Here is a 27,788-nt window from a genome sequence, read left to right on the forward strand (position 1 = left end):
CCTGCTGGTCTGGCAAACAGCATATCTCAGAGGCAGCGTACAGTCTCGCTTTGAGGATGTACAAGGTACCAGTGACATTTGTGGTTACACACCAGACCTACTTTTCCTTCAGATGTGAATTTTTCCTGGAGAAAATCTGAAATAAAGAAGAGTAGGAGGCATCCAGTTAGGTCATATCATAGTGCTGGAATGAGAATAAAACTTATGTGTACACTCTGACCTTCTTTGAATTTCTAAAGTATAAGGTAGGACCCATAAGCTCTACCTTTAGTTTCAATTAGCTTCACATCTAAGTTTTCTAAAGGTGTATGCTGCTGAAGATGTTCTCATATTTTTTCCAATTATAGCAATCAGTTTTAATTCTGTGCTTATGGCTTTACTGCAGAACTGTTTAGAAAAAGCCCCAAACATTAGAACTGCTTTTAATTTACCAGACCCTCATTTGAGATTTTTCTTGACAGAGAATTTTTAAAGTTGTTTTGTTAATGCTGCTGGTTATTTAATATACCAGATAATTTTCACCATATAGAAGTTTATGAAGAAATTGACATTGTTCATACCTTCTGCCCAGAAGTGCTAATGTGTCTCCCACTTTATAGGACATGAAGAAACAATACAGATCAAGGTTCGTCAGACTGAAGATTATCCAATTGATCTCTATTACCTCATGGATCTTTCAGCCTCCATGGATGATGATCTGAATACAATCAAAGAACTGGGTTCAACTCTTTCTAAAGAAATGTCAAAACTGACAAGCAACTTCAGACTGGGGTTTGGATCTTTTGTTGAAAAACCAGTTTCACCATTTATCAAAACTACAGCTGCAGAAATAAACAACCCTTGCAGGTAGGCAGGGAAAGTCCCAGCAGATGTTTGCATGACAACATTAAGTCATAATATTAATCTTTTGGATAAAATTCAATTAAGCAGCTTCACTGGAACCTCTGCCCTCTTCCAGCTGTAAATGAGTCTTTAAATTCACACTGTGATCATTATTCTGTTGAGTATGATGTTATTTGGAGAGAGGAATCTGGGAGTGATTCTGCATTTTAGCTTTTGCTGCTAGTTACAAATGTGCTTAATGCCTTAACAAACAAATATGCAGAATAGTTATGTACTCTTCTTTAGTATTCCAGAAAAAAAATACATATACATAAGAATTTTATGACACCATACTAAAGAGTTTCAAACTCAAACCCAACACAGAATATCAGTTTCATTTAGCCATAAATGTTGTTTTCCTGGTTTTTCCACCCCTAAGGTCTAGCAGTCTGCCTTAACCCAGGTTGCCCTAGCCCTTGCCTAACCTATGTGGGAGAGAAGCTGTGCTCTGCAATCTGGAGCGGGACTGCAGCAGCTTGCTGGTGCTCTCTGAATGTCATTAAGGAACTACAGGTCCTAATGTGCTTCTGAATATGAAATCAAGACACAGCAGGGTGCATGGCAAGGGCTGCACTTTGGTAACTGGCTGAATTACTTTGCTCTAGGAGGCATTTCCCAGCCCTTATGCAGACCTTTTTCCATTGCCCAATTTACTGGATGCTCTTTAATTATTGTATGTTTTTCATTAGATCTTCTTAGGCACAGAAGAGAGATACATGAACAAAAACTAATCCAGGCAGGCCTCTGAAGTGTTCATCGTAGTGATTTTTCACTCTGTATTATCCATAAGCTGTCTCACTTTTCTTGCAGAAGTGTACCATACGAGTGCTTACCCACCTTTGGATATAAACATGTTTTGCCACTCACAAATGATGCTGAAAAATTCAATGAAATTGTGAAAGTACAGCGTATCTCTGCTAATATAGACACTCCAGAAGGAGGATTTGATGCAATTATGCAGGCAGCTGTTTGCAAGGTAATGAAATTTCTAGGCATAATATTAATTATTCCGTGTATTACTACTTCTAGTATTATATGGTGGTATTTCAAAGTGGCAGATTATTTTTTAAGAATTTTTAGTGCAATCCAAGAGCCTCATTAAATTTGTGTTAAAATAGTTTTGGCTGTACCAAGAAAAACATGCACACTGCAATATTTTAGTGTTTCCTTTTAATTGCCAGGGATAAATAACCCCAAATAACTGTATCACTATTATGTCTAATTTTTCTTTAAATATTTTTCATAACTATGTTAAGAGTAGTAAGCAGATTGACATGAACGTGGCCAGCCTGTTTTATTAAACACAGGGATGGGGAGACAAAATGTTAGCCAAAGGCAATGGAATGAACACAGTCTCTTAAGAGACATCATGTTGCCTTTGATGCTCCCTTGAAAATCATGTTCTTCATTTATTTTGAGGTGCCATCCTCCAAATATTTAGCTGCTTTTTTATATTGTCATGCAATACAGTCTGCTAAATTGTTGTGCTTTAAATACAGGAAAAAATTGGATGGAGGAATGATTCTCTACATTTGCTGGTGTTTGTGAGTGATGCTGATTCCCATTTTGGGATGGACAGTAAACTGGCAGGGATTGTTATTCCTAATGATGGGAACTGTCATTTGGACGACAATAATGAATATTCCATGTCAACTGTTCTGGTAATTAACTGAATTTTGTACAACTCTCACATTCTGGAAATTTAAAGACTAATAGGAGCAACCTAAAAAATTATTGACATACTTTTAACACTGAAATGTATAAAAGTTGTGGAATACAGATATTTCATGTAGTCTATTTAATTTATAAGTGAATATTTCAGTAAACAGAGAAGTGTGTTTGTATGGAATTAGGATAGATTATAACTAAGAAAAAAGAAATAACAAATCTGATTTTTTTCTAACCAGGAAAGCACACAGAATTGGACTGACTGCTATTTCCTCCTTGATTATGTTCCCTAAAAGGGTATGAACTCAGGAGGAGTTCAAGGATTTGCAGGACACTTTTCCTGTGGGATGATTTACCAGCTTAAGATTCATTGTTCAAAAATATCAAATATATATAGTATAGTGTTTGGTGTAGGACAAATATCCAGTTGTTCTGGTGCAGTGTTATTCTTTGGATTAAATATATAGATAACAGATGCTACTGAGCCATATCTCCCAGTATGGAAGCAGGCTCTATACTTTTTTTAGAGGGGTTTCCTTAAAAACAATGTGAGGAAATTCTATACACTATCTTTTATTTTGTATACATATATTCCTAATTATAGTTTGTACTACACAGAGAGTGTTAATTATGTTCACTTGAACAGTGTTAATTATGATCACTTGAACGTGTCTTTCACACAGGAGAGACAGTTAGTAACTAGAAACACATGAGAAACAGACTGATGTGCCTCTCTTCTGTTTGTTTGCAGGAGTATCCCACAATTGGACAATTAATTGACAAACTTGTGCAAAACAATGTTCTATTAATTTTTGCTGTAACGAATGAGCAAGTTCACACATATGAGGTGAGCTAATTAAAATGTTCAGTTTGCCAGTATTTGTTTTAAAGTTCACCCTTTTGCACAGCTGATACAGTAATTCTAGTACTAAGGATTGAATTCTGCAAGATATTTATGTATTAAAAATAACTAGGAAATCCTAGATTGGAGGAAAGCTCTTCTGCTTAAGAAGTGCTTCTTCATGTATTGATTTTGACATTCTTAAGTAACTTTTAAATTGGATTTCAAGTTGAATCACACTAATCTTTTAAGTCAAGGATTGTCAAACTAAGCATTGCTAAACTTCAGTGTAATCATTGGGATTAGTCTTCTGTATTTTATGAGGCTAGAGGACAGCTGAGCCTTTTATAAGACAAGAACACAATCTGAAACATGCAATTGTTTTCATGCTCATCTCTGAGATCTTGCTTTGTTTGGGTTTTTTTGGTTTTTGGTTTCTTGGTTTTTTGTTTTGGGTTTTTTTGTGTGTTTTGGTTGGTTGGTTGGTTGGTTGGTTGGGGTTTTTTCCATTTTTGTTTTATTTCTGTGATGCTTTCCAGTGGGAGTAGTAGGAAACTAGCATCAAGATGAAAAGTGAAAATGATGATGGACAAAGTCCTCTTTCCTCATGCATTGGTCCTCATGAGTACTGAAGGAAAACAATTACAGGAATTTTGGGCATTAGGACTAGCAGAATCCTCTTCAGTGAAGTAAATTTCCTACTCTGTAAAGTCTCATGTCATGGAAAATGGGAGCCAGGAGAGAGGAGAGAGCAGAGGAGCAGTGGTTACAGATACATAAAATCCATACCATATTTTTAATAAGTCAAATATCATTCATACCTGCAACTCCATCAGTCATCTGTGCAGGCATCTGTTTTCAGTTTCCACAGTTACAAGCCCTCCTGCAGCCCTGTGCTACTTTTGACCCACTGGATGTTCCAGCTGTGAGCTGAGGCAAAGCTGCCAACAGCTGCTTCACTGTTCTTACAGTGAATGTGAGCCAAAGCCCTCTAAGATAAAATAAGAGGGATATTGGCAATTCTTATTTCTTTTTCTGTCCAGTCCTGCTCCAGGAAAGAAATTTTCACATTCTAAAAGAAATTCTAGATATGAGTTCAGTGTGGATAAAAAGGGTTTTTGCAGCCTAAACTTGGCTGCCTGGCCACATACTGCTGCTGTGTGAAAGGGGACAAGCAGAGAGAAACTGTTCCTCCAAATTTATTCAGGTTGGTTGAGAGGGAGTCAATAAGGGTGATCCTGCTGATACAATAAGCTTGGCTTTCCAAAGGAAAAACCTTTACAAACCATTCCTCATTAAAAACAAAAGTACAGTAATGAGGAGAGAGGTGCTCCTCTGGTGTGATTACCATATGGAAAAAAGGAAAGAAAGTGTAGAGGAAAAGAGAGAGCAGATGCATCCTTGAGGCACTCACCAGTATGATGGTTTTCAATTTCTGTCCTCTCTGTAACCCAGGGAAGGCTCCCCCAGTACTTCTGCAACTGATTCCAGTGGTAGAGTTGTTTGGAGTAAAACTAATGCTCCAGCTGTTTTACAAAATTGACAAAAGTCACATCTTTCATAAACTGATTCTCAGGTTACAGCCTTGACAAGGGAGAAAACACTGCACCTTGAAGCACTGACAGCTTGGCCTGTTTAAAGACTGTATTAAATACTGAGCCGGATCATGAAAATTTAGGTCAGTAACAGTAGAAGTCAATCTACAAATGCAGTGGGATTCTATAGTCCTTGCATAGTTTAAATAATATTTTTACATTAAAAAAACATTTACTAGATTTTATTATTGCTCAACAATTTATTAATAGGGACCCAGTCAATGACAGGTGAAATATTTTTCCTGATTTTAATAGGGGCTGCATAAATAAGGGCAGTTCTAGGAAAGTAGTTTGTAAATATCTCTTTGATTTAAAGAGACTTATTCTGTCCAAAGAAATTTTTCTTTTACTGATGAAATTGTATTTTGCCTTGGAAATTGCTGGTGGTCACCTTCAGAGATGGCACCCAGCATTCTTATCAGGGTGTTTCTGTACCAGTATCCCTGTGTCTTATATCAGTATCAAAGTTACCGAGGGGCACCCTTTGTTCACTGGTAACACTAAACAAAGGCTTATAGCTACAAAAAATGCAAGTCCTGGTTAACCCAACGAGGGAATGGTTTATTCTCATTAAGTTCTTTGTCAGAAAAAAGAAAGTACAACTATCGTCTATCTTGTAAGGTATAGAGTGATCCCAGTGAATATATTCTATCTGCTGCTTTCATCTTTAGTACTGCTTTCTTTCACTTCTTTGGATAGCTATAGCCGTTATGGTCTGCTTTTTGTCCTATAGGTGATGTGGAAAAGCAGTCAAAGGAAATACAAAAATCAAATATAAATGTCACAGTGCAGTTTTTCCACAGTGAAATATACTTTCAAGGGTGTATGTAGGATGTGCAAACAGGGCAATAGTGCCATGTTTTCATCTGTGTGATGCAAATTTTGTAATATAAATGTAAATAACCAGTATCCACACTTAAGAATGTAAAAAGAACAAGACGAGTTATTCTTGTGGTAAGGCTCGGGTAGCCTGGAAGATGTAGCAGAGGACCATAAACCACCATTAAACCACGCTTGTCTTGGTGTTTCACTTTTTAAAAGCTTCAGCAGCAGAGATTCTGCAGCCTCCCTCTGAAAACCTTTCCAATTATTCTTGGAGGTTGGAAAACCTCTCCCCAAATATCTCATCACAAATCTACTTGAACTCAGCATCTAATTATATCAGATGCCAACACTGACCATTGCTATTTATGATTCAGTTCTTAGGGACAAACATACACTAAAATGAGGACTTAGAAAGCACCTCTTTAAATACTCTAAATAGATTCCATTAGTCTTAAGTGCAGTGTTCAGACTGTCAAATATATGTTTATATTTCTAGCCCTGTATAATCCCCAACAATTTAGCCCAAAATAATTCAGTCATGTAATATTGTTGATCCTCTTCAACTGAATTTTCAGTTTACCCACTTACATGTATGTGTATAATTATCTAACACACAATTATTATGGGTGGCACAAGCACAGAATACATATGCTTGTAGCAGATCTGGTGTTAGTTTTGATCTTTCCACGCATCCCAACAGTCTCTGTACAGCAACTGCAAGAGATCATTTAGGTCTGATGCTCTCCCCAAGCACAGGAACTTCTGTGCTCAAAAAGCAGTCATGTGGAAACATTTTTACAGCCACTCAAAATTAAATTCAAGAGAGGAGAGAAAATTCCTTATGCTGAGCCCAGATAATTTGAGATGATTTATTAAAAGGAAATTTTTTTTTAATTATCTTTTAAAATATATTCACGTATGTCTAACTTTTAGCATCATTAGTCTCAGATGAGTCTTACCAAAGCAGGAGAGGATGTTTTTATCCTATAGAAGCCATTCACTCAAAAAGCATCTGTGATTATTGCAACAATAATTATATTTTGACAAATTCTATTTTAGCATAAAAGAAAACACCAGTCTTTAAGCTTTCATGAAGTAGTTGCTATTATTGTTGATATAATTTGTCTTCAAGCAGAATTCTTTAAAAATTTATTCAAACCTAGATAAGGGAAAGACTCTCTCTCTAATCCTGACTAAAGATCACTTCTTTCAAAACAGAAATTACTCTTTTTTTGGAGTAATTATTTCTATTTATATCACAGAAGAATGTGGCTTGAAAATTGGAATTTCAGACTCCATTTCCTTGCTGAAAATTTAACTAAAAATACTCTAGTCTCCACACTTTAACGGAATTTTAAATTATTTTCATAGTTTTAGCATGACACTCTATTTATGATGAAAATTCTTCTTTCATTTACCAAGCTAAAAGTTAGACACGACCCCAGTGAGTCAAATATATAATTGTCCAAATTTCTTAACATAAATTAGAGTATCTCTATAAAATGCACTTCACCTCTTAATGAATATATGCCAAAAGAGTAAATTCCATTACATCCTTTTGATGTTTTACAATAGTAGCACCCCAAAAGCATCAGCCTGCCTCACCTTGTTCATGGTTAAATGGAAATATTTGCTAAAAGGTAGGGCTTAACCAATGGACATGAGATACGTGCTTAGCCTGGGCGTGAAACGTCATCCTGGTATCACCATGCAGAAAATTTTTTTTCAAAGAGGAAAGATCAAAGAAAGTCTTCAGAGCAGTATATCCCTGCTGTTTGTTTTGCATACCACAGATTAAAGAGGGCTATATTTTAAATTCCAGGTTTATCATCTTTTCTCACAAAAGGTCCATGTGTACAAAATGCAGTTTCAATATTCCAGGAATCCTTGAGAGAGCACTAATCACAGGAGGAGTCAGGAATGAGAAGTCACCAGCTGTAACTTAAAATGTAGTTAATCCCACTGATTAACAGTAGCACTTTAGAAATCCAATGAATGATAACCATTCCCCACATAATATATAAAGTAATCACAGGGCTCTTGGAGATATGAAGTATAAGAAGGATATAAGAGTATCAAATTATCCATGTTTATTAATAGTTCTCTGGATTTTTTTTTATTTAGAATAACAGCATTGATATGATATCATGCAAAAGAAAATTGGCACAATGCAATTTCATGCAAAATGAAAAGAAAGCTTATCATCAAAATAAATTGCTAAGTAGGTACTACAATATTAATATAAATTTAACATAAAATCCATTGTAGCCACAGACAACTAAGATACCTGTGCAAGGACAAACAAAGTGACTGTTGTTGCTGAGTGTAGAGTCCAAGACTCTTGAACTGTGCAGCAACAGTTGAGCAGTTGAGTCTGCTTCTGTATATTTTTATTAGAGAAAAACAAAACAGTTGATAGAATATATCCTCCTTCTAAATTTGAAAAATTAGAGCTCAAAGAATACTATAGAATCAGACTTATAGAGGTGATTCATAATACATGTCCAATGAATTTTCAGTTAAACTAGCTCTTCTCCATAAGGCTTTTTCATTAGGATATGTGTAATGGAGCTGCAAGGATCCTTGAAAATATCACTGGCTTCAATGTATTTGGTTTTGTTGTGGGGGGTAGTGTGGAGGGGTTTGGGGTTTGGGGGTTTTGGTTTGATTTGGGTTTTTTAGATGTTAACTCCTTGACACCTAGGGGTTTTTTGTGCTTTAAATTAATTTTTTTTTTTCCAGAACTATGCAAAACTTATTCCTGGAGCTACCGTTGGACGACTACAGAAGGATTCTGGAAATATTCTCCAGTTGATCATTGCTGCATATCAGGTAAGATGGTTATAGTGCAGTCTTTTCCTTCATGTTTCTGTGATCAAAATTGCCTTGCAATTTGGTAAAAACAAGTGTCTTTGATTCTTTTCATGCTCTGCTTACATAATTTTTTAATGCTAGGTGATGACCTTCACAGGAAAGGTTGTGATCACTCTGAGGATTGAGGGAGCACAGAAACAAAATTCCTATAACCATCTGTCATGCCTTGGTTCTACTGGGATGCTGAATTTAAATCAGTGTCTCATTTGTCTTGCCTTCATCATAATCCTTTATTTCACACCTACTTTTAAGCCTTCTTTAATATTCAGGTCTCCCAATTCTGCACCTGGACAGGCACTCAACTCCCTCCCCATTGGTAGCTACCCAGAGCAGACATAGAATTGCCTTGAGGGAATATCTGGGGAAAAAGCGCTATCCCATGCTCAGTGCTCTTCTCTGCTTTAGCAAATTGGTGCTGCCCCTGTGAGGCTGTTCTGAGGTTTTTAAAAAGGGGAACACAGAAGCCAATATGGATTTGTTTAGATAATATCAAGACCTGAATGGGTTTGTTTAGGTAATACAAAGAAATACTGTAACGATGTCAGGAACATAAACACAGCACTGCTCTTCAGAGCTTTGTTTGTAAAATGCATTCTGGGTGCCTGTTTCTCTTCTGTCAGGGGAATGTTCTTAGACAGCTGTACAGGTCTTTACTCAGATATATTAATTTATATATATGCTGATATACAACAGATTTCTCTCTTCTGTCTCAGCCCATTTTTTTAAAAAACCTGCTCTACCAGTTGTCTGCAATGACAAACAACTCTTCACAAATAGCTTCTGCTTCTTTCCTTGCTTTTTTTTTTCTGCTCTTTATTCTATCACCTGAATGAGATAATCATCACTATGCCAAAATTATTTTGGACTTGGTCATAGGAAAAAAACAGATTCTTATGACTCTTATAACTCTTATGAAAGTAATGCAATTGATGAGATACGATTTTTTTAATAAAATACAAAGTACCAGAAGGTTCTCCATTCTATGGAAAATTATATAAGGAAAGAGCTACAGGACTAGTCGCAGGAGTTTACAAATTGTAATAAATACAAGTGAGGGAATTTTTACATGAGGAAAGCCATTGCTGAACTTTGAGTGGCAACAGGATTTCACTTATGGATTCCAACCTGCTGTTAAGTCACATCTGGTTCCCGTCAGGATTTCTCCAAGATGGCACTCTAACATATGGGCAGAGGTTCCTACATTTAACAGCCCAAATACCATTTTGTTGTCCAGTAAGTAATGCAAAAACACACAAAAAAATGTCCCAGGTGCTGGTGCTGTAATATGAAGTGCAGAAAGGTGCTTCACTGGAACATTGCATCCTTGCCTATTCCTCTTCACATCTGCTTATGTTCCTATTGTCCATGACTTTTTTTTTCCTACTCTCATTTTTGAACCTGCTGATTTTTCAGCTTCTGTTGCCTTCTATGGCACAAAAGGCTTCAGTCACACTGTGTCAAGATACATTTTTCTTATTCCTATCTTAACCTACTCCCTACTCCATTTCACGGAGTCCACTTTAGTTCTGGTGTTGCAGTTTGGTGAATAACAGCTCTGCATTCACCTTGTCTTTATGATTTCATAATATTTTATCACTAAAGCATCTGCCACCCACTGTCCAGTCTTCTCAAGCGTCCAGTCTCAAACTGGACAATCCCAGCCTTAAGTCTCTCCCAAGGAGAGACTTAATCTCTCCTTGGCTGCTCCATGCCCTTGGTGACTTTATCTTACAGTGTCTTTATGCTCCCTGACTCTATAAAGTGCTTTCCGACGTGTGGAGACCACAAGAGCTTTCACTACACAATAGAGGGCACACTGATGCTTATATAAAGACAAAATTATGCCCTCTATCTTGTTCTCAGTTCTTTTTCGCTGCTGCGTGCTTTGGGATGACCAGCTCCCAGAGCTGTCAGTGGTGACCACGATGCAGCTCCTGAGCTGTTTCAGCTGATTCTGTTTTCACCCATCCAGTAGACATGGTTTGGAGGGAGCTCTGAGCTCTGTGATTGCTCCACTCTAGGAGTAGCAGGGAGGTGATGGCAGAAAGGGTGCTTCTGCCTTTGGGCCATAACTCGTCGTATCGTCATCCAGGTACAGCATGTCCAGACAGTGCACCAGGGCAGCACATAGGTTCTTAAAATCCCACATACGTTTCAAGATGTAAAATGTGTACAGGTAGCAACATGTCACTCTCAAAATTTCCCTAAGTCCATCTCATTACACATAACCTTAAAGATTAAAAATCTTATTGCTTCAAGTCTGAAAATCTTCCAAGCAGGAAACACAAAAACCACCTTATTTGATGTAAGTGATGATACCTGATTTTGGGTTTTTTACTGTGAATGGGGAAATGAAGGTATACATACAGTTAAAAATCACATGCAAACCTGAAGATCTAATGGCACTTTTGTCAGACACTTTTCATGATACTCTCAGCAATGTAATTCAACGTCCTGTGTCTCTGTTTCTTTACTCACAAAAAAGGAATAAATAACTCTTTGTCCCCCAGGGTAGACTTAGATTAAATCTTTTAACACTTTTAAAGTGTTTTTGAGTATTTGCTTGCTGTGCAAACACAAGGTTTGATAACGCCATTCACCATGTGTTGCCATCTAGAAGCTTCAGAGAGGAAGTAAGAAAGTTAAGAAAGTCTGAGCTGTCAAAATATTTGTTACAAGGAGTTCTCATGTTCTTTCCAAGTATGATTCATTTTCTTCTGTAAGCATATTTCTGTCTGTTTTGTTTAGCATTGAATTCCACATAACTTTGTATTGCAAAGCTATAGGCTAAAATGAATTGTGACAGATAGCAGGCCGTTTGATTGAAGCCATTCCAAGATTTTAAAATTTCAGAATAATTCCGCTTGATGTTTTTTTTTTCCCCAGTGTCTGATCCTTTCACTTGTAAGAAAATGACACCAAAGAAATAATATATTAGAAAAGACAGGTAACACAAGGGCACAAGTATGTAACACTGCATCATGTGTTCTTTCATTCAGAAAATTATTTGAACCATAAATGTTTCTCTGTGAATGGCTTGAAGCTCACTAAACTACTAAACTGTCTGCTATCTGTCCTCAAACTACAGTCAGGCAGCTCAGTAAATTTAAAACATCATTAGAAGTGCTCACAGATATAAAGATACAAAAAATTCAGATTTGTTTGTTTGAGCCTTGTAGTTTTGCAGATGGTGGAGGAGGGACTATTGGTGATATTTCCTGTAACATTAGCACATACCAACACTTACAGTTTTATCTAGATGTTTACTATGTTTGGTCCTTTCATGAGAGACCACCTATTGCAAACAAATTATTATCTATGATCCTCTGTGTTGTTTCAATAGCGACTTAAGCACCTATCTCTAAAAAAAATGTAAAGGGAAATTTGGACATATCTAAACCGACCAACATTACCAACCTGATGCCCAGGGCACAGTTTTACAACCCTAAGACAAATTTCCGGGGAATCCAGGACATGTACAAAGCACAGGGAATTGTTGTCTATGCAGGTTTCTGCCTATTCTACTTTTACTTTGATTTACCCCACCAGACCTTTACTCCACTGAGTCATCCTGATACCTTTAGTAGAATGACTCACTGAAGTAAGGTCAGCAAGCTCCTCATGCTCTGATTGAAGGGCAGGGGTATTTTGTAAGTAATTAGGCTCGCATGAGCACAAAGTCAAGTCAGTGAGATGTTTACTCAGCAGTACTTTTGAAAAATTTCCATTTACTGGGTCCACAGGCCAGTGAAATCATAGGGAATTTCCCAATGGTCTGTCAAAGGGTTTGGATTAAGGTTGTGTAAGCAAAGTTGCTGTAAAATATTTTAAAGACTTAAAATATAAAACCCTACTACGAGCAAGTTCAGGAAGAAAGTTTGTGAATTACGAAATAAAAGTTTGACTTAACAAATTGATTTAAGAAATGGGAATGTTGTTGAACACAGCTTGAAATAGCACATACAGCTCATGAAGCAGGAATTTCCATCGGGAGAAGAAAGGAAGGGAGGGAACAATATTGACACAGGCTGGCTAATCAGGAAAAGCCCAGAGCTAGCAATGCAATCGGGGACACAAATCCTCACCTCAGTAAGATCAGACCTAAAGGAAAACCTGTATCAGTCAGCAGAGTCATGAAAGATGATTTAATAAAACATTGAATTTGTTCTCCTGCAAGGGCAGGAAATAAGTCCTGTGATAGCGGATATTAAACTGATACCACCATTGCTTTCCACTGAAAGCCAGGTCTATTGGCATTTGCTTTGTTTTGCTTGTTCCCCATTTTTCTTGCAATAGAGAGGTCTGTCAACAAAGTGGCAAAGCACAGGTTTACTTCTGTGTAAACTGGGATAAGTTACAGTCCACATTACTCAGATGCAGAACATTGGCAGAGCTTGGCAGTGTTATCATTCCATTTATCTCACTTTTTTTCCTTGAAGGAGCTGAGGTCTGAGGTGGAGTTGGAGATCCTTGGAGAGACAGAAGGGCTTAGTCTCTCCTTCACGGCCATCTGTAACAATGGGACCATTTTTCCACATCAGAAGAAATGCTCTCATGTGAAAGTGGGAGACACAGTAAGTAAAGAACAAATTCTCAAAAGACAGCAAGCCAGGGAATTTAGGACACCAAGGTAGAGAGATTTGGTTAAATAATCTTCCTCCAAGACAGTTACCAAAAAGCAGGCAGTATCTGTTGCTCTATCTTGAGTGCCCTGCAGAACTCCCTGTGCTCCAGCTCCTAATGGCCCCCATTCTCTCTTCCAGGTCTCTTTCAATGTGACTGTAAGTCTCCCGTCTTGTGAAAAAAACAGAAGACATCTCATGATAAAGCCTGTGGGGCTCAGTGACGTGCTGGAAATGGAAATACATCCCCTATGCAGCTGTAACTGTCAGGCAAAGGCCGAGATGAACAGCCCAAAATGCAACCAAGGGAAAGGATCGTTCGAGTGCGGGGTGTGCGTCTGCAGCCCGGGGTATGTGGGGCCGCACTGCGAGTGCGATGAGAGCTCCCTGGGCACCAGTTCCTGCAAGGGCTCAGCTGGTCAGAGCTCCTGCAGCGGGAGAGGCGACTGCTACTGCGGACAGTGCGTGTGCCACCCGTCCCCATATGGAAAGGTGTACGGGCCTCACTGCGAGTGCGACAACTTCTCGTGCGGGAGGCACAGAGGGCTTCAGTGTGGAGGTATGGTCCCTTGGGGCTGTTTTTAGTGTCTGCATATAGAGCTTTATTGACTCACCCTTATCTGCGAGATTGTGAATTTGTATTTTCATCATATATTCAGTTGCAACCAATTCTGTATAAAGTGTAATATTTCTGAATGGTCTTTAGACTTAAAACAGTTTTTTCCTGGGCTATACCATTATAAATCAGAAATATTTACCTATTAGATTGTGCACTGTCGGGAGACAAGATTTGTGTGGAGGACTCTAGTAAAGAGAATGGAGCTGCACTGGCTTGCAGACAGTCTAAACAAAAATTTGATCCTCTGGCTTAGAACTGAAAATGCTGGGAGAGAAAGAAAGATGTTTGGAAGAAAGGTTAGAGAGGGGAAAATATTTTCTATTAAGGAGAATGATTTTAAAGGTCATCATTCAGATTCTTATTAAGAGACTGATCTGAAGTACAATAAATGTTTCTCCAGGTAATGGTGATTGTGACTGTGGGGAATGCAAGTGCCACAGCGGATGGACTGGGGAATACTGTAATTGCACAACTGACGCCAGCGCCTGCATTGCTGAGGATGGAACACTGTGCAGTGGCAGAGGAGAATGCATCTGCGGGACATGTGCTTGCACCCATCCAGGGGCCTCAGGCCAAACATGTGAAAAATGCCCTCTCTGCGGTGACCCTTGCAGTTCCAGATGGTAATGTGCTGGTTTTACATCTCTGATGTTTGTATCATCCATGTATCTATTTCCTATACTGCCTCATGAGTATGTTTACTGCTGTGTCTGTAAATTGTATTTACAGACCAGAACCCAGGAGCTTCTTTGCCCTTTGAGAAGGGTAGTCATAATTCATATTTCAACCATTCCTGAGCACTACTGTAATACAAAAGGACTTTATGGAAAACAATTAAATCACCTTCAAGCAGCACAGGTAAAACTTCACAGTTCCACTGCTGTCCCTGGCTGTACAACTAATCAGAACGGTGACCTTATACGACATCAGATAAAACCAGACAAACCTCCTTTCAATCCATAGTACAGAATAAAAATGTCCCAGCATAGCTGCTACAGCAAAAATGAGAACTTGCTGAAAAAAGTTGGCATTTGTATTACCATTCTCATTCATATGAATGAATAAGGTAGTGTTGTCCACTCAAGCTTTACACATCTGCAAATTCATAGTCCAAATTCAGTTAAGCTTGGCTGAATTAAAAAGGCACAAGTATGATAAACTAGGTAATAGTCTGGGGACGAATCAGTGAGTAGCTGTATGTCATGTGTAAGTTGATGATAAATTGATTGTAAATGGTGAAATGTCTTCTCTCCACTAAGCATACAAAATTTATGTAACTTTCCTGCTGTGATGAGAGGTGAATGCTATGGTGCATAATATGAAAATCAACCAAAACTACTCGGGTTGTGAAGCTGACCACTCTAAGTACACCATTGCTCATGCTTGTATTAAATGAGCTCTTGCAGGGCTACAGTCCAAACTGGGCCGTCTTCAGTAGAAATTTAAGCTAAAAGTTGAATCAGGCTTCACAGAACACGTTATTAATGACCCTGGCTTTGCTTTCTGAGTGCCGAGCAGTTTCAGTTGCCTGTTTCATGATGATGTTCTGTCTCCTTATTTAGAGTTGAGGCCCATTTCTCTTCCATACCAGCTCTCCACCATTGCATTTTCATACCTGTCATTGCAGTCTACACTGTCTCTAAGTGAAAAGCTATTCCGTGGCATGTGATTAAATCATCGATCTGTTTCTGTTAGTGCTAAATTTGACCCACAAAAGTAAGCTTCTCAGTATGTTCAAAGTAAAGAGCACTTCTGCATGCAACTGCTCTAAACATGAAGGACAGGGCTGCTGCTTTGCCCTGCCCAATTTGGCAGAGAGTAAGAAATATAAAGTTACATGATAGGCATTACATTATCCTGCTTAAACATGTATATTGTATGCAATGTTAGGTCTTTTCTCTCTACTTCAGTGTGCTCCCATGCTGAAACGCAGGGAACAAAGAGCCAGGAGAGAGAGAACATTGGGAATACCTGGGTAGGGTAACCAAGGAGCTGAAAAACCAGGTCAGAGAGGCTGGAGATCAATGGCTAGGCAGCTGAGAAAGAGAGTGTGTTTTAAAAGAAACATGGCAAATACGACAAAACCAGCAACACTGAGTTTGTCTCCATGAGATAGAGGCTATCCCATTACCTGCTCTCTCTGCTATTCACCATCTATAGAGCAAGCGATAAGGTCATCTGCATGCCCTGAAGATAAACTCAGCACCCTCAGCATATTCCCATGGATATATGTAACTCAATGCAACAGACAGCCACTGTTTTTTGGGGATGTTTTGCTGCAATGTTTCCCTTCCCCTTCCTCCTTCCCTTCCCCTTCCTCCTTCCCTTCCCCTTCCTCCTTCCCTTCCCTTCCTCCTTCCTTTCCCCTTCCCCTTCCTCCTCCCCTCTCTTCCCCTTCCCCTTCCTCCTCCCCTCCCCTTCCCTTCTTTTATTCAGTCCTTCAGATGGCTTCTCAGAGTCTCAGCCCCTGAAACTATTTGTGAGGAATCAGTAAATGCATTTTTCATCAGAAATTTTCATGCATTAATTCTGTTTGTTGTTTTATTTTCCACTAATAAACTCTGGATTTATTAAAATCTCATTGAATTTATGTGAAGATTTTCAGAGATTTCTAAAGGAATTGGTTTAGACTCTGTGTTTTAAAATAGTATTTCAATCATTCTACCATTAAATAAAAAAATAATTTTCCAGTAAATTTCATTAGTATTATTAGGATCTAAGTAATTCCTAACACAAGTAATCACATTCAAGAGACAACTATTGAGACACCTGAAAAGTGTTTTAATACATTATTCAACAGACTTTCAACAAAGGTAGACTTATACCAGGTGCCCCAACTTGATCTCTTTGAAGTCAATTTCAGATATCGCTCATCTGATAGGAATTTCTTCACCTGGTATTTTGTGTAAGAGTATTTAATGCTCAGGACATTTATTTTTGAAATTTTTAAAAATGAGTATTGTGTGTGACTAACCACATGTCTTTGATAGACCTCCATGAATAATGTTGCCTGGGGTTCTGTCTGGTAGCTAATAAACTGGGAGAGAATAGAGGACAAGACAGAGCTTATCCACAATACCTTTATTCAGGTGGGGGTTTTTTTGCTTGGTTTTGTTGGGATTTTTTTTGGTGGCAGTACCTATCATATTCCTGAGAACTGCTGTATCCATAGCAGGAGACCTTTTATTTAGCTTCCTTTTAAAATGCAGATGCACACATACTGGCTTTTGTCTTGTTGCTTTGTGACAGGCAGAGATTGATGAGCTGCTGAATTATTTTCCACAGGAGCTGTGTGGAATGTCACTTGGCTTCCGATGACAAGTCACTGGGAGATTGCAGTGAAAAATGCAAATTGGTTGATGCAACTGTCAGCATCGAAAAGGGTTAGTATACTCAGTCCTCCTTTCTTGTGTGTGTGTGTGATTAGTGGTAGGTTCCACTTTCAGTAATTTTATATTTGAAAGTAGCCTTGTTTTTCTGCTGTGGAATTATTTTATGGCTCATAAGGCAATTACTGTCTGTCTACAGTTCTGAGCCAAGTAGGAAATGCAGAACAGGGCTGATGTTACCCTTCCAGGTTAATTAACATATTGGGTCATGCCTATTTTCTAAGAACTTTATGCAGAAAAGTATAGAATTTAATAAATACCAGTCCCTGCAAATCAATGACTGATGAAAGTCCCCGAGTTTAAGTTACTCCTGTACCATGAGTTCCAATGGGGCTTCTTCTACCATACAAATAAAACCTGACTCCAGTCCTTAGGCAAACCCTTGATTACAGCTGGTGACGAGACACAGCCCTTTAACCTGTGGCAAAGACATTTCTCGTATTCTAAAAGGCTAAGTACATCTTCCAGTTATTCACTTTAATTCAAAGCTGCCCTCCATCATCAGAAGTTTCTGGAACAGTAATTAATCTTAAGTGAGATAATATATCAGAAAAAGAAACCCAAAAAGCACCAAGATCAAAAAGAACAGTAAGAAACCTTTAAATGAAAGACTGCATATTTTAGTTTCCTGTAGGGGAAGACGCTTACCTGTTCAACTGGTAGTCTGTATTTATTCTAATGGCAATTCTAGTCCCAACCCTGTGGCATATGCAATTGTTAAGTGAGGCAGGGCATAGGTGTATTATATCCACATCACATATGTACCATAAGCATTAAATAAGACAAATTTAAGAATAAGGATGATAATGCAGAATCCTGTCTGCATGTCTAAGGTTTGTGTCTGAAAGCTGTTGGAAGGCTATCCAGAGCTGTGCATGCAGAAATGTCATCACTGATGTACATATTTCCAGGAAAGCTACACATTTTTGTTTTTGATGACAATACTCCATAATACAGAGCTCAAATATCACAAATATTGCCCTTGTAAGGACAATTAATTCCAATTTTGTATTTTTATCAAAATTATTATCATGCTTTGCCTTTGTAAACATCAGTATTTGTTTATAAATATAAAAATACCTTTACGGGCTTAAAAAACATATAAACACTTTTATCGTATCTCTGTAAGGTTTGCAGGTTGCTGTTGTTAGATGGCAGATATTGGTAGCTAGGAATATATAAAACATTCTATTTTCAAATATAATGAATACTGATCAAGAGCAGAAACAGCCATTTATATGTCTCTGTTCACAAACACAGAGGTCACTGTTATATGAGCATGTCAATAAAATCTCCTATTCCTGCTTATTTCTTTTTTCATGTCCTATGCTTCCCTGATTGGGACTGTCAGCTACTTCTTTAGGTTTAAAATTTATTTGCAGCAGTTACAGCAAGTACTGTAGTGAGGACTGGATAACTGTTCCCATCTGGACCTCTAAAAAAAAGAAAAAAAAAAGATGAAGCTGTTGCAAACTGTGTTTCATCTTAAAAGCTTGTGTAATACCTCCAAAGATTTGTTTTGGCATGGAGGTAGCCTCATTAAGAAGTCCTGATAGGAAAAAAATAACCTTCAAAATAAGAATTAAAAAATAATCATAGAATAAACACTAAAACAAACCCCAACAATTTGAAAATGCAATAACTAGCACACCACATAATATTTAAAACAGAGGATTGAACAACTTCATATGGTAGTCTACTTCTTTCTTGTTTATGTTTCAGTTTCTTTAATGCTTCAAGGCTTTTGGGGGGAAAAAAAAAAGCAATAGCTTTAGTTTAAATAAAACAGTAGCACTTAAAAAATTTCATTTCTCTCTTGCATGTGTATGTTGCAGAAAAAAGGGTAGGCTTTACATTTTCCTGTTTCCTGTGAACGCCCATTTTAGGCTCTGAGTCGTGACTTTCACCTCCTCTGCTTTAGTTCTGAGGTTACCAGGGGTTTCTCTTCCTGCTCCCCACAACACAATGGGTCAGCCATTCCCCTTAAGGCTCCATCAGGGAATGGGATGCCCAGCAGCTTTGGAGGTGCTGATGGCTTCACATTTACTGGGCTTATCTTCACAGAAGGCATCACTTTCAAACATTTATTTTCATTCACTTTTAGTACTTGAACATTTAAGTTAGGCTAATCTTTCCTTTGCCAGATGGGTGGAAGAGGAGCCCTCGCTACTCAGGAGGAACCACTATTCCTAAAAGGTGGTTCCTGCTACCACCCCAGCCACAGGGCACCAGGCTGTTCCTGCCAAAAGCCCAGCAAGGACAGTTACACTTTCTTTGGAGAAACTGAGTTTTTCCTCCTCCATAGTTCTGACACCTCACAAATTCCAGGTGCAGCAGCAAAGTGGATACTGGAACCTGAATAAACCCCTATATCAGCGCTGCTCTGTTGTGACTCAAAATGAGATGAACTCTGTTCAAAAAAAACATTTTGTTGAGCAAAAGGCAAACAAGAAAGGGCATAATGACATTTAAATTTGCAGTCAATTTTTTTTGTTGAATCTTTTATATTAGTTTCTGTAAGGAGTCTTTCATGCTTTGAGTCTCCATCTTGCCACTGTTACTCAATTCCTCCTCCAGTGTGACTCCAGTGATTTCAAATACAATTGAAATTAATAGAATTAGGCTGCAGGCAGAAGTGAGAAGAGTATGATGATTCACTGCAGAATGCAGAAAATTACACAGATGTAAATTACAGGAATTTACCTACCTAGGTAAATTTTTGTCCTGATGAACTGCAAATAATATATGCAATATACTCTCTTAGTGATCCTTCATCCTAAAAATAACATCAGAGAAACAAAAATATTAACTGTAAGCTGGGTTCTGAATAGCTTGAACAGGCATCTTTGCTTTCATTTCTACATCATTGCACATAATCATACTTCTGTTTCCCTTGGTTTCATATTATGACATTAAATTAAAAATTACTATTTAAAAATATCTAATACATGTGCAGTTACTGCCTTGTGGATGATATTTAGAATATGCCTGTGAGTTTTTCTCTGTCTTCAGAATAGCTAACAACTATTTTTTTGAATCTGCTTGCTTAAAGGAGTTGGGAAAGTACAAATATTGCACAACTTGTGACAGTGTTACTGGAACTGTGACCTGGCAATGAGAGCCATCAGTCTGCAGTTTGTGCCCCTTCTAACAAAACCAAATCTTGTTAAATCAGCAAGTCTTGGCTGCCTGTCACCTGGCTAGATAATACATTGCTCTGCCATCAAGGACGGGCAACAGGTTAAGTACAAGAGTATTGCAAATCAAGAGCATGTTTCCATTAAAATCCAACCAGATGTGATTCTCTTTTTAAAACAAGCAGAGAAAGGGACTAGGGTAGTCAATACTGTCATATTTTCTATGGTGTTTAATGGTGTTTTCTGTAAGACCAAACCTTATGATAATAAGCAATATGAAGAAGAAATGGAGCAGAACTTATTTCTTTATGTACCATAGGTTTCTTTATAATCCCTTATTGCACACAGTTATAAGATATTTTTGCTCTGTAAAATATTTTATTATGGTTGCACTCAAAATTATGGCAATTTTTGATTGTCTTATTTGCTTTATATTGTCCCTCAAAGCCAGCTTCCTGCTGTCTCCCTGTCCTCTTTTAATGATTTTTTCCCAGCAGAAAAGCTCGCCAGTTAGGAATATCTGGAAGGAAAAAAGTGGGTTAAGCTTTTGTGCTGATCAACAGTAAGTGGAGAGACAAATAAACAAGGGCAGACTGTCATCTCTGGTCACTTTATTTGCTTCCCCTGGAATCACATTACAAAAAATCCCAGAACTGCAGTTTTCTGTTATTAATCTCTATTTACTCCTGTGACAGTATTGGACACACATTGACCTTTGAGGGGGCTATTGTGGAATAAATGAATGGCAGCCTTTCTAACAGCATCCATTGCTGTTTGATGTATGTATATCTACTTCTGACACGTGATCTAGAGATGGCAGGAGTAGCTGTAAACCAAGGAACATACTTGGTTCTACTCTTTACTTTGTCCTATAATTTGGGACTACTACATTTCCTAGACAGATGGCAGTTAAGCATCTTGGAGGCACTTCCAATTCATTGAAATTCACGGCACACTAATAGGATACACTGGATGGTCAGTGCAGATTGACAACATCGGGATCAGTTCTTCAGAAATATAAGTGAAAAATCATAAACTAAACAAAATTGGGATTGGTAGAAAATCCATTAAATTTAGTGGAAATTCTGAGAGTACTACTGCTTTTATCTCTCACTCTTTACCATGCACAGATGAGGCTATGACAAACATGATGCCAGTAGTCTTCCTAGTTATTAAATGTTAAATTTAATTTGATCTGATGAATGACTTTTTTCCTTCCCTCTGCAGATTATTCAGAGGATAAATCCATTTCCTGCTCTTTGCAGGGGGAAAATGAATGTATAACCACATTTCTACTGGCTGTGGATGAACTGGGAAGGACAGTCATTCATAGCATAGAACAGAAAGGTAAGCAGTGAATATTGCTTTTTCTATGTGAAATCTGATTTAAAACCATAGACTGGGTGAGCAATTTAGAAGCTGAGCTCTTTTAAGCAGCACAGCACCTCCTTGTGTTTGTAGCTCTTCTCTGCCCAGCCAAAAGAGCACCTCCTCAAGCACTTATTTAATGCAGTGGTAAAATAAATACTTGACCTTTCATGAAAGATGGGCAGAGCAATCCTTGCTGCAAGAATAAGTAAATTTTTTTAAAGAATTGTGCAATTCTAAGATGATGATACCAATGTCATTTGCATTATATGATAAGAATATAATTCACTTTGAAATTTATACATATTTCATAGATGGACAAATATTCAAAAGACTATCTGATTGGGTTTACCTAATGAAACTCTAAAATATATTTGTAATTCTGTTGAATGATTCAGTATCATAGAATCATAGAACAGTTTGGGTTGGAAGGGACCTAAAAGATCACGTAGTTCCAAGCCCCCTGTCCCAAGGGGAGATACCACTCTCAGAGCTCTATCCAACCTGGCCTTGAACACTGCCAGGCCTGAGGTGTCCACAACTTCTCTGAGCAACCTGTGCCAGGGCCTCATCACCCACACAGTAAAGAATTTCTTCCTAATATCCAATCTAAATCTACTCTTTTTCAATTTAAAGCCAATCCCCCTTGTCCTGTCACTACATGCCCTTGTAGAAAGTCCCCCTCCAGCTGTCTTGTAGCCCCTTTAGGTAGTGGAAAGTGCTCTTTAGGTCTCCCCAAAGCCTGCTCTTTTCCAGACTGAACAACCCCCATCTAACTAACAGATATACAACAGATCTCTTTATGTCCTTTCATTAACATGACTTCTTTATTTACTGCTGTTTCACTACTGATTTTTTATTAAATCTCCTAATCAGGTAGGACAAGAGAGAACCCAAACACCACTTTTCCGCAGCCAAATAGTTTATCTTCCAGGCAATTAAGACTTCTTGGTACTAAATGTTAGTTACATTTTAGGCAAAGCAATGCAGATTTGTAACTTACTTCTGTTAGCATAAATGGCATTTGTTTTATTAACCCTTTGTGTAGCCTTTCTTTAGCAAACAAGTGAGCACAACAAAAGCAGCTTCTGCCCTGAGAACAGTGGTCTGGTTTTGTATAGGTTACTAGTACAGCAAAGATGGTTTTAACAAAGCTAGTATTAAAGAAGCACACCTCTTTGTAAACTACACCCTTAAGATACAAGAATTTAAGGGTAAGATTTTCTCTTTATTAAATGCCTTATGTATTTTAAGTAGATTTGGAAAAAAAAAAAAAAAACAAAAACAAAAAACAAACCTTAAAGAAATATCTTAAGGAAGGTATTTCCTTAAGCACTGACCGCTGTGCAGTGGCTCTCCCACAGTGCTACAGTAACCATCTTCACTTCCATGAATGAAATCATATTTCTAGAGAATTTCTTGAGATCTTATCTCAGTTCACATTTCAAGGCCCAGGAGCAGAATAGTAAGTGGCAGTGAAGTCAATATGGCACCAGCAGCCAGAATGCCAACCCACTGCTCAAACCAGACCCCTAAGAATTAGTTAAATGATGACATCAAACAAAACCAGAATGTGAAATACAATCATGTAAGACAAATAAGATTGAAATGAATTTTTCTATGTCCTTAAACCATGGTTCAGCAGAAAATTTTTAAAAATAGTGGTGTTCTACTTTTATAAACAATACTTTCTAATATTAAAAGAATCAAACTTCTTTGTGTTTTGATGAAGCAAAAACTTCAGTTTTAATTTTGACTCTCTGAAATATTGTAGGATAAAATTAATTCAGGATTTGAAATTCAAAATTGCTTCCAGTTGCCCAGACCAACACTTTCAACAAGTCTAAAGGGTTTTTTTTTACCAATTGTATTCATTACAGTAATGTAGTTTTCTCTTTTTTATGAATATCATTGGTTACTTCACCCTGATACAGATCTGACTAGAATTTTTTCTTCTGCAACATGCTGAATATCAGTTAATTGGACTAGAGCTCTAGCCATAACATTGTAAAATTCATAATCTTGTCAACTCAGCCCTGTTTTTTAGGATTATATTGGCACAGATCTGAAATCAATTTTCTGACTTCAGAATCTGTGTCTGTATCCAGCAGCTGCTGACTGATTGACATGGTCAAAGCGCAGTGGAACAAGTTCGCAATTAAATTTTTTAACTTTTTAATGCAATATTTTCCATCTGGTTTCACAAACCCTTTAGCAAGCTAATAGGAGGAAAATAACATGGACTTGAAGAAAAAGGTGTGTACAGCTCATGGCAAATGAGAAGCTCAGAACACTTCTTGGCTTTTTTTAATTGCCTAAAATTTACTGATTGGATATCCACAGTCATAACTGTTTTTTTTCCACAGATTGCACACAACTTCCAAATATCCCAATGATAATGGTGGGTGTCACCCTTGCTATCCTTCTCATTGGCATTGTTTTACTTTGTATATGGAAATTACTGGTGTCAGTTCAAGACCGAAAAGAGGTGGCCAAGTTTGAAGCAGAAAAATCAAAAGTTAAATGGCAAACGGTACGTGACAGTCATTGATTTCATACAATTTATTGTATTTAATTTGGTTGCATCATGCACAAGTGCCTTTAAAATTCTATGTCTTGGTTTTGTTCTTTTAAATGGATAGATTTTGCTGGTAGGTTTTCACTACATTTAGAATCCTATAAAGTAAAATTGTGATTCTTTTATTGATAAAAATATCAAGTGTTTAATCTCCTGGTTTAATTTCTTCCACATGTAAGAATGCGTAAATAGCTTTTTTTTTTTATTAGTTGCTTTTAATTATTATCCCATCTTTGATTAATTTGAACAAAGTTGTTGGCTGCCTATGTGATTATCAGAGGTGTGCCCCTCTGCCCAGAAACAGAGCCATTTAGGAAAGAGAGGTTGGTGATGGCCTCTGTGATGGGAGCCCACCCAGACAGAGGAGTCATGAATGGAAGCTGTCCAAAATGTAGGTTAAAGGACAGAGAAATTCAGGCCTTATCTTTTATCTATAGCTTTAGGAATCTAATGCAAGCTTACACCACATGTTCCCTTTCCTTCTTTCCTTTCTGCCCTTGACTTTTTTGCTCTTTTGCAAAATCTTCAAGACTTTTGAGGATCTTTGAAAAACAAGCATGTTGAGTAAGCATTTCTAGGGGGTGTCAGGAGGATAGGCAATGTGCTGCTGTTCATTCCGCTCCATTCTCCTACAAAGTCCTGTGATTGCAACATTTCTCCAAGAATGGGCACTGTCAGCCTTTCAGCTTTTGACATGGGGAAAATCCTTACAGGCAAGGCCACCTGAGAATGTTTTCTTGATCCTTCAGGAGAGCTGCATATGGTAAGAGGGAAGGGAAGGATACGCTTGATAGAAGCATTTCAATTTTCTGTCACAAATTGAAGGGATAGGAAGTGATTGATGAGAGACCAGGATTAGAAGCTCAGATGAGACTTGCCCTTCTCCCACCACAGGGCAGATAGCCTATGTAGCTCAAGCAAGAGGACCATGACAAGTAACACCTCACTGCTGAGACACAATCTGTGCTTTTATAATCATCCAACCACCAGGTTTGATACACAAATTATATTGGACACATTTGATAAAGTATTGTTTGACAATGTGCATTACTTTAATCTGGGAGGCAGCTGTGAAGGAGAGCATGTTCCTGACCCTAGGCTGGTTTGTGTTGCCTCTTATAGGCCACTCTGGGTTTCAGTGGCTTGGAATATAAGTGAGGAACTGAAGGCTATTCTAAAATCACCAAAGGTACAGAATTACTTGTACACAAAGACTGTGTGACTCCCATTTCACCTGTTTTTGTTTTGGTTCTTTTTTTTTCTTTTTTCTTTTTTTTTTTTTTTTTTTTTAGGAAACAAATCCACTGTACAGAGGCTCAACAACGACTTTTAAAAATGTAACTTACAAGAACCAAGAAAAGCAAAAAGGGGCCATGGCTGCAGATTTCTACTAGCACCTTCAACACTACAAACTTAGTTATCCTGGCAGGGAATCCAAAAACACGTGTTTTTTCTCAGCTGATTATGTCATATTTGTTTGCACCTTGCAGTGGTATAACCATTCTGTTGGAGAAAATATATCTTGTGTTGGGAAAAATACAGATATTATATTAGAAGTAAAGGTTGATAGAAATATTAAAAACATCCAATCCTTTATTATTAAAGCCCCCATCTTAAAAAAATGGCATCACAAATAATTTTGTCATTAATACTGAGGATTATAAATTATCATATGTAAGCCTATATTTGTTAAATTAGGTATTTACAATGAGCTTTACACTACTTTGTTCATACAAACATACCATATATTTGTGTTTAGGAATGTATTTGTATCAGTCTATCTGGTCGGCTGATTTAAATTTAAAGAAGTTTTTTTTTCATGACGGAAGCTTAAAGTACTGAGGATAGAGCTTCCTCATACCACCTGTGTGACTGAATAGTTTTTCATCAGAAAAAAGTAATGTTATTGTCTGTCTTCTATATGTAAGTTATACAGAAGTATTTCCTCTCTGATTCTTCTTTCTTGTCCTGTTTTCCTCTTTCCTTGTCCTTATTGCTGTTTGATGTTCTTTAAGGACCCAGTCCCTGGGGTTTTCTCAGGGAAAGCTAACTCAAGCCTTATTCACCTGCAGTTGTTTTCTGCTCCAGGCATAGACTGGTGAGTTTTTTTTTCCTTTAAATTCTAGTAGAGAGGATCCAGAGCAAAAGGTAAATATCTGTAAATTAGAGGACCCAGTAGAGACACTTTTAAACCAGAGGATTACCAGAACTCCATTTCACAATTTGCACCCTGAGAATGGTTTAGACACTCAAAATAAACCTCACATGCTGGCCCATCACACAAACTGGTTCAGGAGCCCTTGACATGCAGAAAATATTCACACAAAATATTCAGTATCACACACAAAGACAATACTCTTTTGTTGATATATCCAAAATTCAGTGCCCAGCAGCCAAACTGTTTAGTCATGTGTGAAATAAAATAATCACATTTTTTGGGCTGGGTTATTTGGTTTTGGTTTGATTTAGTTATATTCCCCCAAACTAAGCAACAAACAGATCTATGGATTTCACTTCATATTCATTTACATTATGTTAATGAAGAATTTTACATCTCAGTTTTAGCTAGTTACTGATGACTTGCCATAAATATTTAAGTTGTAATGCTGTTACCATGCATAGCACCAGATAAAAAAGCCCCAAAAAGCAGCTAACATGCTGGCAGAGAAAAATTACAACATTGGGCTATTTTAAAATATCACTAATATACTTCACTTTTTAATAGCCTTTTCAGCTGCATTTTTTGCTACTCTGAAACAGATGGTCAAAAGGTACATATGAAAGTACTTAGAAAACTTAGAAATCAAAGATACATTGACACAGTCACAAACAATCTCATACATTCCCTGTAGTAAATCATGTATTTGATCTAAAAAAAATTATGTCCATTTTGTAATAAATATTTACAAAGTCTGCGCAACTTCAGTCTCCATATCTCCAGTTTCTGGAAGTGAGACTGACCCATGCCTGTTTTAGGGCCTGATCCAAAGCCTGCTGGAGTCAGTGGCTACAGATGAGGATCTAGTTTCAGTGAAACTATTAGTTTTCATTTACAAAGATTGTTTTGTTTAAACAAACTGATTAATACTCTCTGTTAGTGGCTAGAACTTATAGTATATATTTCTGTGCAAAGAGAAATAGTATCAGATGCCTTTGGAAAGAAGGTGATGCAATATTCATGTAGTAAGTACAAAATTATAGCAGTATGATGGAAATTATGTCTGTCATTAAACTGGAACAGATTCACATCTGTACTCCTTGGTATTCCTGCATATCTCATCGTGGAAACTGTGCACAGATAAAGGATTACATCTGTGGCCCTTCCAACCACTAGACTCCCACGGATGTCAGTGAAAGTTACATGTGGGATCAAATCCCGTTTCCCTGGCA

The 27,788-nt window shown here is 37.6% G+C and overlaps 1 protein-coding gene across 2 annotated transcripts in view; it reads left to right on the top strand.

Moving 5' to 3' along the window:
* The window catches only part of ITGB6 (integrin subunit beta 6), a 46,731-nt gene extending 19,159 nt beyond the window's left edge, over positions 1-27,572 (top strand). For both annotated transcript variants that reach the window (XM_027878505.1, XM_027878512.1), the window contains 12 exons: positions 600-846; positions 1,693-1,858; positions 2,382-2,543; positions 3,302-3,397; positions 8,554-8,643; positions 13,125-13,259; positions 13,449-13,866; positions 14,327-14,549; positions 17,212-17,309; positions 21,680-21,799; positions 24,187-24,353; positions 25,691-27,572. In XM_027878505.1, coding sequence (XP_027734306.1) covers positions 600-846; positions 1,693-1,858; positions 2,382-2,543; positions 3,302-3,397; positions 8,554-8,643; positions 13,125-13,259; positions 13,449-13,866; positions 14,327-14,549; positions 17,212-17,309; positions 21,680-21,799; positions 24,187-24,353; positions 25,691-25,792 — 2,024 coding nt within the window. In that variant the 3' untranslated portion in view covers positions 25,793-27,572. The remainder of the gene's footprint in view (positions 1-599; positions 847-1,692; positions 1,859-2,381; positions 2,544-3,301; positions 3,398-8,553; positions 8,644-13,124; positions 13,260-13,448; positions 13,867-14,326; positions 14,550-17,211; positions 17,310-21,679; positions 21,800-24,186; positions 24,354-25,690) is intronic.
* Positions 27,573-27,788: the final 216 nt, after the last annotated feature.

The sequence above is a fragment of the Empidonax traillii genome, unplaced genomic scaffold (assembly GCF_003031625.1).
Source record: "Empidonax traillii isolate 1590-97213 ecotype Southwest subspecies unplaced genomic scaffold, ASM303162v1 scaffold5:size3517227, whole genome shotgun sequence".
In the NCBI taxonomy this organism is placed as follows: Eukaryota; Metazoa; Chordata; class Aves; order Passeriformes; family Tyrannidae; genus Empidonax; species Empidonax traillii.